General features: G+C 49.7%; 5 protein-coding genes across 5 annotated transcripts; 3 read left to right on the top strand and 2 right to left on the bottom strand.

The window, feature by feature from the left end:
* Nucleotides 1–474: 474 nt before the first annotated feature.
* Nucleotides 475–1,981, top strand: N7481_005975 (acyl-CoA dehydrogenase family protein; the record flags this gene model as incomplete). Its single annotated transcript, XM_057265194.1, has 4 exons — nucleotides 475–807; nucleotides 868–1,118; nucleotides 1,182–1,789; nucleotides 1,848–1,981. 4 exons carry the CDS (start codon nucleotides 475–477, stop codon nucleotides 1,979–1,981), a joined length of 1,326 nt encoding a protein of 441 aa, XP_057122914.1.
* A 2,108-nt stretch (nucleotides 1,982–4,089) lies between these two features.
* N7481_005976 (uncharacterized protein) lies at nucleotides 4,090–4,890 on the top strand (the record flags this gene model as incomplete). The annotated part of the gene is made up of 2 exons (XM_057265195.1): nucleotides 4,090–4,128; nucleotides 4,231–4,890. 2 exons carry the CDS (start codon nucleotides 4,090–4,092, stop codon nucleotides 4,888–4,890), a joined length of 699 nt encoding a protein of 232 aa, XP_057122915.1.
* A 416-nt stretch (nucleotides 4,891–5,306) lies between these two features.
* On the bottom strand, nucleotides 5,307–6,173 carry N7481_005977 (uncharacterized protein; the record flags this gene model as incomplete). Its single annotated transcript, XM_057265196.1, has 1 exon — nucleotides 5,307–6,173. The coding sequence occupies one exon, from the start codon at nucleotides 6,171–6,173 to the stop codon at nucleotides 5,307–5,309; it is 867 nt and encodes a 288-aa protein (XP_057122916.1).
* A 1,368-nt stretch (nucleotides 6,174–7,541) lies between these two features.
* Nucleotides 7,542–8,022, bottom strand: N7481_005978 (uncharacterized protein; the record flags this gene model as incomplete). The annotated part of the gene is given in 2 exon segments (XM_057265197.1): nucleotides 7,542–7,912; nucleotides 7,926–8,022. 2 exon segments carry the CDS (start codon nucleotides 8,020–8,022, stop codon nucleotides 7,542–7,544), a joined length of 468 nt encoding a protein of 155 aa, XP_057122917.1.
* Nucleotides 8,023–11,692: 3,670 nt separating this feature from the next.
* On the top strand, nucleotides 11,693–12,031 carry N7481_005979 (uncharacterized protein; the record flags this gene model as incomplete). The annotated part of the gene is made up of 1 exon (XM_057265198.1): nucleotides 11,693–12,031. The coding sequence occupies one exon, from the start codon at nucleotides 11,693–11,695 to the stop codon at nucleotides 12,029–12,031; it is 339 nt and encodes a 112-aa protein (XP_057122918.1).
* Nucleotides 12,032–12,283: the final 252 nt, after the last annotated feature.

Below are 12,283 nucleotides of genomic sequence, written 5' to 3' on the forward strand. Positions count from 1 at the left end.
AATAAGTAAAAAAGTAAAACAATGTGGAGGAAGAGGGGACATTGCTTGGAAATCCGCCGCGTATAGAAAATTCCCCAGACCAATTTGCCTCATCGGGGATAGTCCGAATTGCGTGCTCAATCAAATCTTATCGATTGTGGCCTGAGTGCCTTAGGAATGGTGCCTTGGTGCCTTGATGCCTGATTGCTGACTTCATCCATATAGCCTATATACCACCCGTGTGCATGCATAGCTGACTCATCTATACTCACTGTGCACCGTGCCCCGTGCCCGCATGTGTGCTTGGCGCGGCTGCACCGAGCCTCGGTCGGTAGACAATGCGGAGCTGTGGACTTGAACTTAATACCCCAGATGATGTACCCATAACATTAGCTTTCTACTTCTTCTTTATCTTGATTCTCTCCCCACCCCCTTCTGTCTCTATCCCTCAAATCTGCACAGAGCTGCACCCACTTATATCCCATACCTCTCATAATGGCCGAGAACTCTGTCAACCCCATCCCCTTCTCCGAACCGCCCTACCTTCGCGGCCTTCCTTCCCCATATATCACAGACGCTCATCGACGCTTCCAAAAAGCTTGTCGCAAATTTGCCTGGGAGAATCTCATCCAAAATGCCATGGAGTGGGAAAAGTCCGGAACTGTGCCCGAGCATGTCTTCCAGACCTTCTGCAAACACAATATGCTGCTCCCCAACATGCCTGCCCCGCTACCCGTCGATTGGTGCAAACGCGTAGGAATCCACGATATTTTGGGCGTCAAGGTTGAAGATTGGGATTATATCTATACTGGAATCTACTGTGATGAAGTGAGGAGGTCGGACAGTTTGCCTCAAAAGAGATGAAAAGGCTAACATGAACCTTGATAGATGGGCCGGTCTGGTCTGAGCGGCCCGGGTGGCTCGCTCAACGCTGGCTTTGCCTTTGGTATCCCGCCCATTGTCAAGTTCGGAAGCAAGGAATTGCAAGAGCGCTTCCTTCCTGACCTGCTTACCGGCAAGAAGCGCGGATGCATTGCGATCACTGAGCCCGAGGCTGGCAGTGATGTTGCGAATATCGTTACGACAGCTACGAAGAGCGCCGATGGAAAGCACTACATCATCAACGGATCCAAGAAATGGTGCGAGACAACATGGCTCCAATTCAATCTCTCTGTTGAAAACTTCACTAACATCTTCGATAGGATCACCAATGGTATTTGGTCTGACTATGCGACCATGGCAGTCCGCACTGGTGGCCCCGGTGCCAAGGGTCTCTCCGTTGTCATCGTGCCTCTGAAAAACCACCCTGGTGTCTCAATGCGTCGACTCCAAGTCGCGGGTCAGAAGACCGGTGGAACAACTTACATCGAGCTTGACGATGTCAAGGTCCCGGTATCCAACTTGGTCGGCAAGGAGGGCGACGGCATGCGTATCATCATGACCAACTTCAACCATGAGCGTCTCGTTATCGCCGTCGGTGTCACTCGCCAAGCCCGCGTTGCCCTGTCTGCGGCTTTCTCTTACTGCCTCAAGCGTGAGGCATTTGGCAAGACCCTCATGGACCAACCTGTTGTTCGCCATCGCCTTGCCAAGGCTGGGGCTGAGCTTGAGACAATGTGGGCGTGGGTCGAACAGATCCTCTACCAACTGACCCATATGAGCAAAGAGGAGGGCGATCGCCAACTTGGTGGGCTGACGGCTTTGGCTAAGGCGAAGTCTGCAATGGTCCTGAATGAATGTGCTCAGTGTGCTGTTCTTCTATTCGGAGGCAATGGCTTCACCCAGACTGGTCAAGGCGAGCTTGTAGAAGGTATGTAATGTCCCTGCACTTGGTTATTGAGTCGAGTCCCAACTAATCCAATTATTAGCAATTCTTCGCGATGTTCCTGGCGCCCGGATCCCTGGTGGATCTGAGGATGTGTTGCTTGACTTGTCTGTGCGCCAGTTGGTCAAGATCTACCAAGCACAGGAGAAACAGCTTACTCAGACTTCGAAAATCTGATTGATATTTTATACATAACGTAGTATCAATTATTTAATACAAGCAAATCATTACTTTAGCAAGTCTTTACCTATATATGACGCATCAATTCGTACGGTCCTTTGCAAATATCACGCTCTTAGACTACTGCTCTTGCGGTTCCATTGTTCTCGGCCTTTCGTTTCTCGGCGGGTCTTCCATGCCCCCCCTGCATTTAATAATAGTTCTTTACCTTAATTTCATTCACCTATTCATTCAACTACTGCAACTCCGGGTCTTCACTAGTCGTCAGCGCTAAAAGCGCATTCCGATAATCCTGCCATGAAATAAACCCTGGCTTTGTCGAATCTGTCCAGTATGGCAGCAGGTTCGCCAGGTGCCACATATTTATTCGAGATAGGTAGCCAGCGGGCTCTCTTGAGCCTTCTCTGCAAAACCCGCATCGCTTGCGATAGTCATACTTCTTGCATCGCCGACAAGAAACCCCAGTATCAACACAGAGTGAGCAATTGAAGAACTTGCATGGGAACTCGGTCTCTGAAAATAGGTCCTCCGCGTTATAGGTCCACCAGTCCAAATCCTCAGAGAATTCGCGATACGGCAGCTTGGTTTGTATTTCTTGGTAACACAGACCCCTAAACTTGGAATGATCGGGATTTTTCAAGAATTGGGGTGCTATGCCACCTGGACGTTCTAAGCCCCAGTCAATTCTGGAACAAGACTTCCAACTACCACAAAAGCCCGCATAGTTATGAGCTTTGGCCTTCTTTAATTCTACCATTGCATATATACCAAACAATTGGGTACGTCGTTGGTTAAATATGCAAAGGTTGGGGTCATAGCGTCGAACAAGTTCGGAATTTGTCTCAAGGTCCTCAAGGAACTGCTGCTCGTAGATAGAGCTCCCGTCTGTTGAGAACCAGTTCATATATCTATCTCTCCGGAGAAACCTGCAAGTTCCCCACCGGTTCGCGATCAAGTTTCATATCCAGACAAATTCGCGCCGCCAAAAGCCAATTTTTGATCATCAACTGACCACAATTAGCCCGATTCCAATCGTCTTGAAACAGTCGATAAGACACGGAATGTGGTCTTCCATCCGACTCTTGTGAGATTGCATTGGTAAGTTCTGGTGGTAACTCATAGTTGCGATGCGAGATTCTGGAAAATGGTAAAATTGCAAGGTCGTGATCATAAAATTGGGTACTAGTTGGACCAAGGCTAACCACCGGGGCATGACGTTCTGGCAACCATCCACCTAGCAGTTCCACGTGGACTTTGAAATTACCCCTTTGGTCTGCCAGTATAGTTTGTACCAGGTCGTTCACCTTTAGCCACATTTCGATAGCTTGATGGGCCGCTTATGGCAATATTCAATGTCCCTGATTCGACCTTGGTGTGAGGGAAGTTAAATAGATGGTCTCGCATTGCAGTTCTGTCTTTGAACATCAAAGTACGATTGACCCACTTTGAAAATACCGTTGCGGTCATATAGTCGCCCTGGAAATCTTAAGAACTGATCCTAATACAGTGCCTAATACCCCGGTATAGATGAGAAGAAATCTCTTCGTGGAGGTAGCGGCTGCAAGAAAGAATAGAAAGTGGATTTGATGATGGGCAAGTTTGGCTCTCTAAGGAAAGGTGAAGAGATGCGATAGATCAGTGCGAAGCAAATAGAATCTGTGACACGAATATCTCGGGTCCGACTACCATGAAAAGTCATACTAGTCTTACTAGCTTTTACCAATGCCGCTCGCATATTCGGAGCTCCGAGTCTTGAATCGGTTTGATATTCGTACTAAGCCTCTTCAAGCCCCGCCATCCGATAGTACAAACGATCAAAAAGCTTCAAAGGAGTTTTGGTACCGATATTGCTCTTTCCATGGCACCGAGTACTAGATGGGCTTCGGCCCTAGGAACCTTGGAAGTATATGTAGGTATTAAGGTATATTGTGTATGACCAAAGCATACTACCGTATGTGGCCTAGCGCGGGCCATGACGAAAGAGAAAGAGCGGCCGAGGCACTCCCCACTCAGTCGATTGCGACTTCGCCTTCACCTTCGCCTCTTCTCTCCTCCCGCATACTAGTATCAACTCGCAACCCCTTTGAAACCAACGCACAGCAAACATGGCGAATGTGGCTCTCATCGGATCCACCGGCATGGTGGTAAGACTTCAACCCCCAATCCACCCCACTCCCTCGCCCCAGGCCACCCATCATCATCAGCGAAGCCAAGCCTCCGACTAACCAATCAATCACCACAATCAGGGATCCCACATCCTCTCCAGCCTCCTCTCCAATCCGGCCGTCAGTCGTGTCGACACCATCTCACGTCGCACCCCTAACGTCGCCGGCGAAGCTCCACAAAGCAAGCTCACCACCTTCGTCTCCGGCGACACCGCCACCTGGGGCGCACAGCTCCAGGCCCTCACCCCGACGCCAGGAATCTTTATCTCCTCGTTCGCGACAACCCGCGGCGCTGCAGGCGGCTTCGACAACCAGTACAAGATTGAGCATGGACTGAACGTTGAGCTGGCGCGCGTCGCTAAGGAAGCCGGTACTAAGGTCTACGTCTTGATCTCTGCTTCCGGCGCAAACAAGGCTTCCCACATTCCATACTCGCGCATGAAGGGCGAGATCGAAGAGGACATCAAGGCGCTCGGCTTTGAACGCACGGTCATCCTTCGCCCTGGTTTGATCACTGGAACTCGCGAGGAGAGTCGGCCTCTGGAGGCTGGTATCCGCTTCATCGCTGGTTGGGCTGGCAAGCTGCACTCCGGTCTTAAGAATGGTTGGGCGCAGGACGCGGATGTTATCGCCAAGGCGGCGGTTAACGCGGGCCTGAAGGCGTTGGAAGGCGATGTTCCTAGCGGCAAGGAGAAGGTGTGGAGTATTGATGGTTCGGAGATCATTGCCCTCGCGAAGTAAATTGATTGATGGTCCTGTTGGGTACGAATACGGTTTATAGCCCGCTCAGTCGGGCATCTTTATGACATATCATTATTCCCATAATTTATGCTAATTAGTCTTGAGTAGTACAATCAGACACGTACATTACGCAGTATTAGCCAACTTGAACTAACTAGGATGAGTAAAGTGAATCGATTGCTCGATGCAATACTAAGAGATTCATTGTATACTACTACTGTGTAATTAGCTTTTTCTTTGTGTCTGGAGGTCTGACGCATCTTATTCAGGCTACGAGGCTGCACTAATCCGACAAGCCAACCAGCTCCAAAGAATCCTTCCACAGTCTCGCCTCGTTCTCGGGGTTAAACGAATGCGGCGCCGATTTCCCCGACATACGGTCACCATCTTGCTCGCCCATCTCAGCCTCAGAGCAGTCATTCAGATACAGACCCCCCTCTACCCTCAAGGTCCTTGGAAATTGCCGCATAAATAGTTGTCGCTGCTCCCTGGTCCAGCCCTTTCTGAGCTTTAAGCATTGCTTTATCTTGCAGCATACCCATGATCTCTTCGCTGCTCAATTGACCAATGATCCCAGTGGCCGCAATTCCAGGATTGAGACTATAAGCGTGCAGACCTTGGGATCCGTAGCGACGCTCAATCTCGTTGGCCATGTAGACATTCGCGGTTTTGGATTGCGCATATGCAGCCCAGGGATTGTATCCACCATTCTGATAGTGGTAGTTGTCAGAGGAGTTGATGCCGCCAACACGATGTCCAGCAGAAGAAAGCATCACAACGCGAGACTGGAAGGCTGAAGACGATCCCGCCAGTAGAGCCGACTTCAACAGGTTGAAGAATAAGAAGTGCGACAGATGGTTTGTGGCGAATTGCATCTCATGTCCTTTGTCGGTCAACCTGAGGTCTGGGTTAGCCATGACTCCGGCATTGGCGACGAGAAGGCTTATTTGGGTCGTTTTGGATAGGATGGTTTGAGCAGCGATCCGGACACTTTCGAGTGACGCTTGATCCATCTGGACGAGAGTCATTGTCCTCGAGTCAAATATGTCCGCCAGTGCCGCTTTGGCCTTGTCGAGATTTCTCGCAGTGAGGTACAAAGTTGCACCAGTCGCTGCGAGCGCTCTGACGGTCTCAATACCTAGGCCCGAAGAAACACCAGTGACGACGGCAACTTTGCCGGTGAGTTTGCCTTTGAAGTCCTCGTCTTGGACTATTTGGAGGGCGGTTGGGCGGGCATCACCGGGGCCTTGAGGGTCGACATGAGCTGCAGCGTAGCGAGACATTATAGCATATAATGAGAAAGATAGTTAATGTAGAAGAAAAGGTGTGAGTCTTGGAGCTTATGAAAAAAGAAAGTAGCAAATAACAGAAGTTGCTTCACTTTAATAGCTTTCCTCTAGCCCTGCCTGCTATGACACATTCGAGTCCTATATGAGGAAGCTAGCTGACTGGTTTTACCAATCTAGGTATAGTTTTTATTTTTCGGATTTGAAGTCCAATTGTTCCTCGCTGGCCATTCTGCCTGATACAACGCCAAACAGCTTAAATAGAACTAGCTGACCAATTTAGACTGGTTGGGAATAGTTTAAATTTCTTCCCGTCTTCACCCCTTCCACCTCGCGTACTAGCTGACCGGTTTCTTCGACTTGGGAATAGCTTGATTTTGATTTTTATCTGTACTTCTGGGCCCTTTTGCCTGTGCTCGTGTGGGTCAGACCGTAGAGCTAGCTGACCGATCTGGCCTAGTTGGGGATGGGATAAAATCCGATCATCCTCTACATCCACCCTCCTGAATTCCATAGGAGGAGCTAACCTTAGTAACAGAAATAGACGGGTCTAGCTGACCGATTTGGCCTACTTGGGAATAGTCTGGCCCCCATTAGCCGGCTGACTTTATTACTGAATCCGAACTAGTCAGGTGTGGTTAACATCCTGGCCACCGCTTCACCACCCCCGTCTATATCACAAATCCATGTCTACCTTCACCTGGGCCATCCCCAGCTGAAGCGGCGCTGGGTCCACTAAGAATGATGATCCCAAGCGCCGGAGGAAGATCCAGAACCGCCTTAATCAGCAAGCCCGCCGTAAGTGCCGATCCCTATAGTAGTTGTCTTAGTTGGGGGTCATGAGACAGCAAGTCACTCAAAGAAAACATTATACGGCCAGTCGCGACGGTATGATTGTATGGGGGGAACCTTATTTATTAAACAGTTGGGAGTTGACCCCTGCCTTTGTGCGGAAATGGGGACGCCTTCTCGAGGGATGCGATGAGTTGATTAGGTCATCGAATCGATGGAGGGAATCTCGGGGAGAAGAAAAGCTTCGCATCACTGAGGTGGAATGCTAGTAATTATTAATGATGAACATAACGTGTGCATCGGGTGAATATATTAATTCATTTTTCAACGTTTAAGATTAGAAATCTACAGCTTTCAATCATGATGTCCAGGCAGTTTCATGTGTTCATGGTGGATATTGTCATATTTCGAGAGAAAACGTCGCGCAAAAATATCTCCTTCGTCTCTTTTTTTTGTTGATAGTAAGATGTATGAACTTAATCTACTAGCCTTGAGAGATTTGCATATTACGGTAGTACTAGTAGTGACAGGTACTTGTTATATAACACGGGCATAAGGGCTCGGATATACACACTATCGATACGATACATGCGTCCCATCCTCTTTGACATGGACTGTCCGTCGCTTGTTCGGCGAGCCTTTCTTGCTTGAAACTCCTCGATCAACATTCCTATCTGGACCACCCTCGGTTGGTCTCCGCCATGCGCTCACATCCTTGTTCGCGGGACTCATATTGAGTGACCCTTTCACATTCGTCGACTTGCTCTCGTTCTCTGTCGCAGCGAGCTCGCTTTCCGGGGCAGTATTCGTGGGATCAAATGCAGCATCGTGATGAGCGATTTCATTGTCAGTCCCAGACTTGGTGACTTCTGATCGCTCGGGCCGCAGTTCTTCGCGATCGATGTCCTCGGGGGGGGTTGTCTTTTGCGAGTCGAGAAATGGCACTGAAGGGGCGACCGCTCGCGGTCGATGGGGTTGTGCAAAGTGCCGCGAAGCAATTGCGGGGGGTTGCGCGAGTCGCCTGCTGGCTAGTGGAAATGAGGCTCTTCCACATGATAGATGTACTTTTGTTCTTTCTTAGACAAGAGAATCAAGCTTAGGTTTGAACGGGTGATATGGTTGGCGTGCCTTTTTTCTATTGCTTCTAGGGTCGATGAGAAGAGAATGAATGCCTACGAAAAAGGGGGAAAAGTCTTTAAGAGATCAAGACTCGGAGCTACTAATTCCTGGTTGTGTCCTCGCAAATCCAGAATAGAATGTCCTATAGATCATGCTGACGTCACAAAGGGCTAACCCGATCCGGTAATAAGCTTACCAGCTTACCAGCTTCCACAGTTAGTGGACTACGGTTTTGTAAAAGCACTCGATCACTGGCATGAACACTCCATGGCCAATGAAATTTGTCAGTGTGATGAGACTTTTTGATGGTGGGCATTTGATAACTTAGGTCATGTTAGCAATCCGTGAACGCAGTGAGCCTGCCACGTCAACAAGAGCGGCACCACGTCGTTTCGAGGTCTGATCTCAATATTGAGTCACTTCGGACTTTGTTTGCTTGCCAATATATGTAAAGATTAGTAGATTTCAGCCCCGAGGTAGAGCGATGGTTTGGGCGAGCAAAAGCAAAAAAGAAAAAGTGATATCTGCATAAAGCAGGTCAGGAATCGGAAAACTTGCGTCAGCGGCATTGCGTGACTGCATCGTGGAAAAAGGAAGAAGGATATAAAAATAGGCAGAATAAAAACTTTCCAAATTGAAAGTGATCAGCGCATCACATCTGGAACCTCGAGAAGCACGGAAGCGAACTTCCGCGCAGGTTCGCACACATGAAAAGTGGAACTTAAGATCTGATCCTACGCAGCAACAGTGGAGCTGGCACGCACCTGGCAATATGCGGATGCGAGGGCCCGCATCGAGACGGTCTTCAATCGACCAATAAGCCTACAGCTTGGCTTGATTCGGAGAAGGCGCTGATGATATGCAGCGGTGGCCCTCGTACATGAAGTGGGTGGGGAAATGGAGTGCTAGCTGCATATGACCGACATCCCAGTCAGGGTTTGTTATTGGCTACTGCACTCGGCTGCAAAAGAGGTTCCCTCCGCTCGCCGGCCAATCTGGGCGCGTTGACCCAGGCTGGGGGCGGTGGCCCTCCGGCTTTCGAATCCCAAAGCTTGAAGAGCCGGCCACCATTTGTTGCGGGCGGCAGAGGCATGCGCGTGGAAGGTGCGGGAGCCTCCGTTCACTTTAAGATCACGGGATCAGAAGAGCCCAGCGCTGTGGGAGCGTGTATGCGCGCCTGAGAATCCAATTTCAACGTTGGAGCATGGGTGGTCCAAGTCTATTCCACATCAAATGAGGGAATTATAGCACTGACTCGGACTCGACAGCTCTGAAAAGCCTTCTGACAACTTTGCTTGTTGGGCAGGAATCATATCCACTCTTTTTCATAATTTTTGAGCACAATCCTGGCCAGCCGGAAGTCGGGGGTCCCCCAGAAAGAGTACGGCAATTTCGGTGGTAAGACGGGGCAAGAGGCAAATGGGCAGGGGGGTTGCTTGGAAAGCTGATTCGAGAATGTGAGAGTCGATGCAACCACTTTTTTGCTCGAAATGGGTCAGTCCTCTCCGAAATTACGCCCTCTGGTGCTGTTCACGGGCCTTCAAGGATGTCTGGCTGCCAACTCAACATCTCGCCATGGATCATCTTCCTAGATCCGGGCAGCGGGCGTAATGAATGCGGCATCCTCCGACGATTTTGTATTATATTGATGGGTTTCGTCCGGTGGATCAGAGGACCGGGCCAGCTGGAAAGATAGAGTCACTTTCCAATTCCAGCGGAGATAGAAATGAAAACAAATTAAGTGATCATGATGCGGGATGCTCAATGACAGGGGTGGAGGCCTGGATCGCTTCTGTGGAGCTTTTATGGAATCCATAGATGTTGCGCTCCCCCGCCCACAGCCTTCCAGTCAGCGTTCGCTAACAGTAATTGAGAGTCTCCGAGCCAGAAATAAGGTGCCACGTCAGAGTCTCCGAGCTTTGGTGCAGCTGCATGTGGTAAAGTAATATGTGGAAGGTCACAGTTCGTGTCTGCGATGCCCGCGCCGCACGGCACTAAGATCCTATCATCTTCACCCAAGCGGGCAAATGGATGATGATGAGCCATACACATGAGCGGGGGCAGATGCAGCATCCCTCCTCTGCAGATATGAAAGATCAGCTGAATGAAAATGGATCTTTTCCGTCCAAGCCCCAAACGGTTAATGAGGAACGAGGGAAACAAACCCAATTCTATGGCCCGTGTCCCTGAGTGCAGGAGGCACAACTCATTCGAGCCTCAGTGACGCGACTTGTTGCCACCCGGGTGAGGGGACTATTGGTTGAGAGGCACGGAGCGGAAGGATGCGGCGGCGTGGGACGAAATCAGGTCGCAGTTCTTATCCTTGCAAGTAAGGCTCGGCAGAGAGACGTGATGGAAGGACACCAGTAACGGGTCACAGTACATGCTCTGAGACGAATTCCAATCTGGAGCATTGCCCAATGCAGTAAACGTAATAGTGAAAGCAGAAGCATCGACGGGGGCGCAATGATGTGGGCGTGCATGCGTATGCAATCACACAGACAGCAGCGTGGGGTGTGGTGCTCCATGGGAAGAAGAAGGGTCTCGGTCTATCGGCCGTCTCAAAATTCCAGATAATGGGTATATTGAACCCAATCAAAAGTGGCAAGACTGGGCAGAAAGAAAAGTGGAAAATCAGGACAACCCCTATTAGGGGGTGGAGTCACAGGGAACGTGCAGTCCCGTCACATTCGGAAATAAATGCAGCTTCTTTTTGCTTGGAAACCAGGCAACCCCGGGCGAAAGCCGTCTGATAATTGCATCAAGGTGACAGCTGGCAGAGGTCGAAAGCGACTCAGTCATGCAGGATCAAACGATGCACAACGCAACACGATCACAGGTGTATGCTTCCATGCGAACAGTATGCACCTGAAGGCGGGGAAGTGCAATCTAGCGACGGCATAGCTGCAGCAGTCGATACCAAAAAGTGGAAGATGACAGCCATTGACTGAGGGATTTTCCACCTGGCGTACATCATCATGGGGACAGAAGTTGCCACAGGCAAGAAGATGCATGCATGCTTGAAGCAACGGTTCATCCTTGGTGGCTCCATCCAAAAGAAACCTTGGGCATCTCACCGTCTCCACTACCAGGAGAAATGCTGACAGCCAACCGTATCGACCTCAACCAGGTTGTGAGGTGAAATCCGATGAATGGGAAACACGGACGATAAGCCGTCCCGCACCGCTGAATGTCGATCAGCAGGACGACGACATCAACTTGGAGGGACTCTAGCGGTGACATGAAAACATCCACCGAAGCATAAATAGCAGTTTCGATCCCCTTGACAGGATGTGGAGTTCGAAATCATCCCCCCAGGTTCCAAATTCAAACACTCAATTGAGCAATTGAGATTCATAGATATTTCGATTGGAAGGAATTTTATGTTTTGTTGAGAATTATTTCGCCTCCTTTGAGCCACTCAAAAACTCCTGATCAAAATTCTGTCGAGGACTAGCCTATCAGACTCGTTAGAGAAGTTTAGGATAGGTCCGGCAAAAGACCAATCGTGTGCCATCAGTCAACCTGAAACAAGGCTCAAGATCCGACAGCAAGTGAGTTTGATCGTACCGTCGAGTTGAATGGCACTAACACAGCTGATAGGCATGTGCTTTTACAACCAAAAGCGATTTTCGTGTGGGGACTGGAGCTGGACCAACTTCGCCCATCGGTGCAATTACGAGTATCGCACAGGCGAGACGTGTGGTATGAAACTCGTGAACATGACCGAAAACGATAACAGCAAGTGCCGCCTCTGTGAAAAGATTGAGACCAAATTCCGGCGGCGAAGCGCCGAGGTCGACCGCCTAGAACGGTGGAAACGTGAGGGGGCCACTCTTGTTGCCTCCATGGACCGATCCCAGAAACTCATAATGGACTTGGACAAGGAAATTTACGTCTTGCAACGGGAGCGTGAGGATCGACGCACGACCCTTACACGATAATATGTGGCTTGTATCGGCAAAACCTGGTGGATTTTCCTTGGACGAACAGCGGCTGCATTGACATGACGTCTCATTTTCATTCTTTTCATGTTCTGTACCCTCTTTCACTTTGCTTTATCGGGTTGGAAGCTTGGAGCACTCGTTATTTTTCTTTTCCTTTTTGCGTTTTCCTAATACCATCCGCCGGGGGGACGTTGTGGATGTTTCATGTACCACACAAGCACATAGTCTGTGACATCAAGTCCGAATCGA

The sequence above is a fragment of the Penicillium waksmanii genome, assembly GCF_028829765.1.
Source record: "Penicillium waksmanii strain IBT 27052 chromosome Unknown utg000005l:1.0-5232799.0:1.0-5237142.0, whole genome shotgun sequence".
Lineage (NCBI taxonomy): Eukaryota > Fungi > Ascomycota > Eurotiomycetes > Eurotiales > Aspergillaceae > Penicillium > Penicillium waksmanii.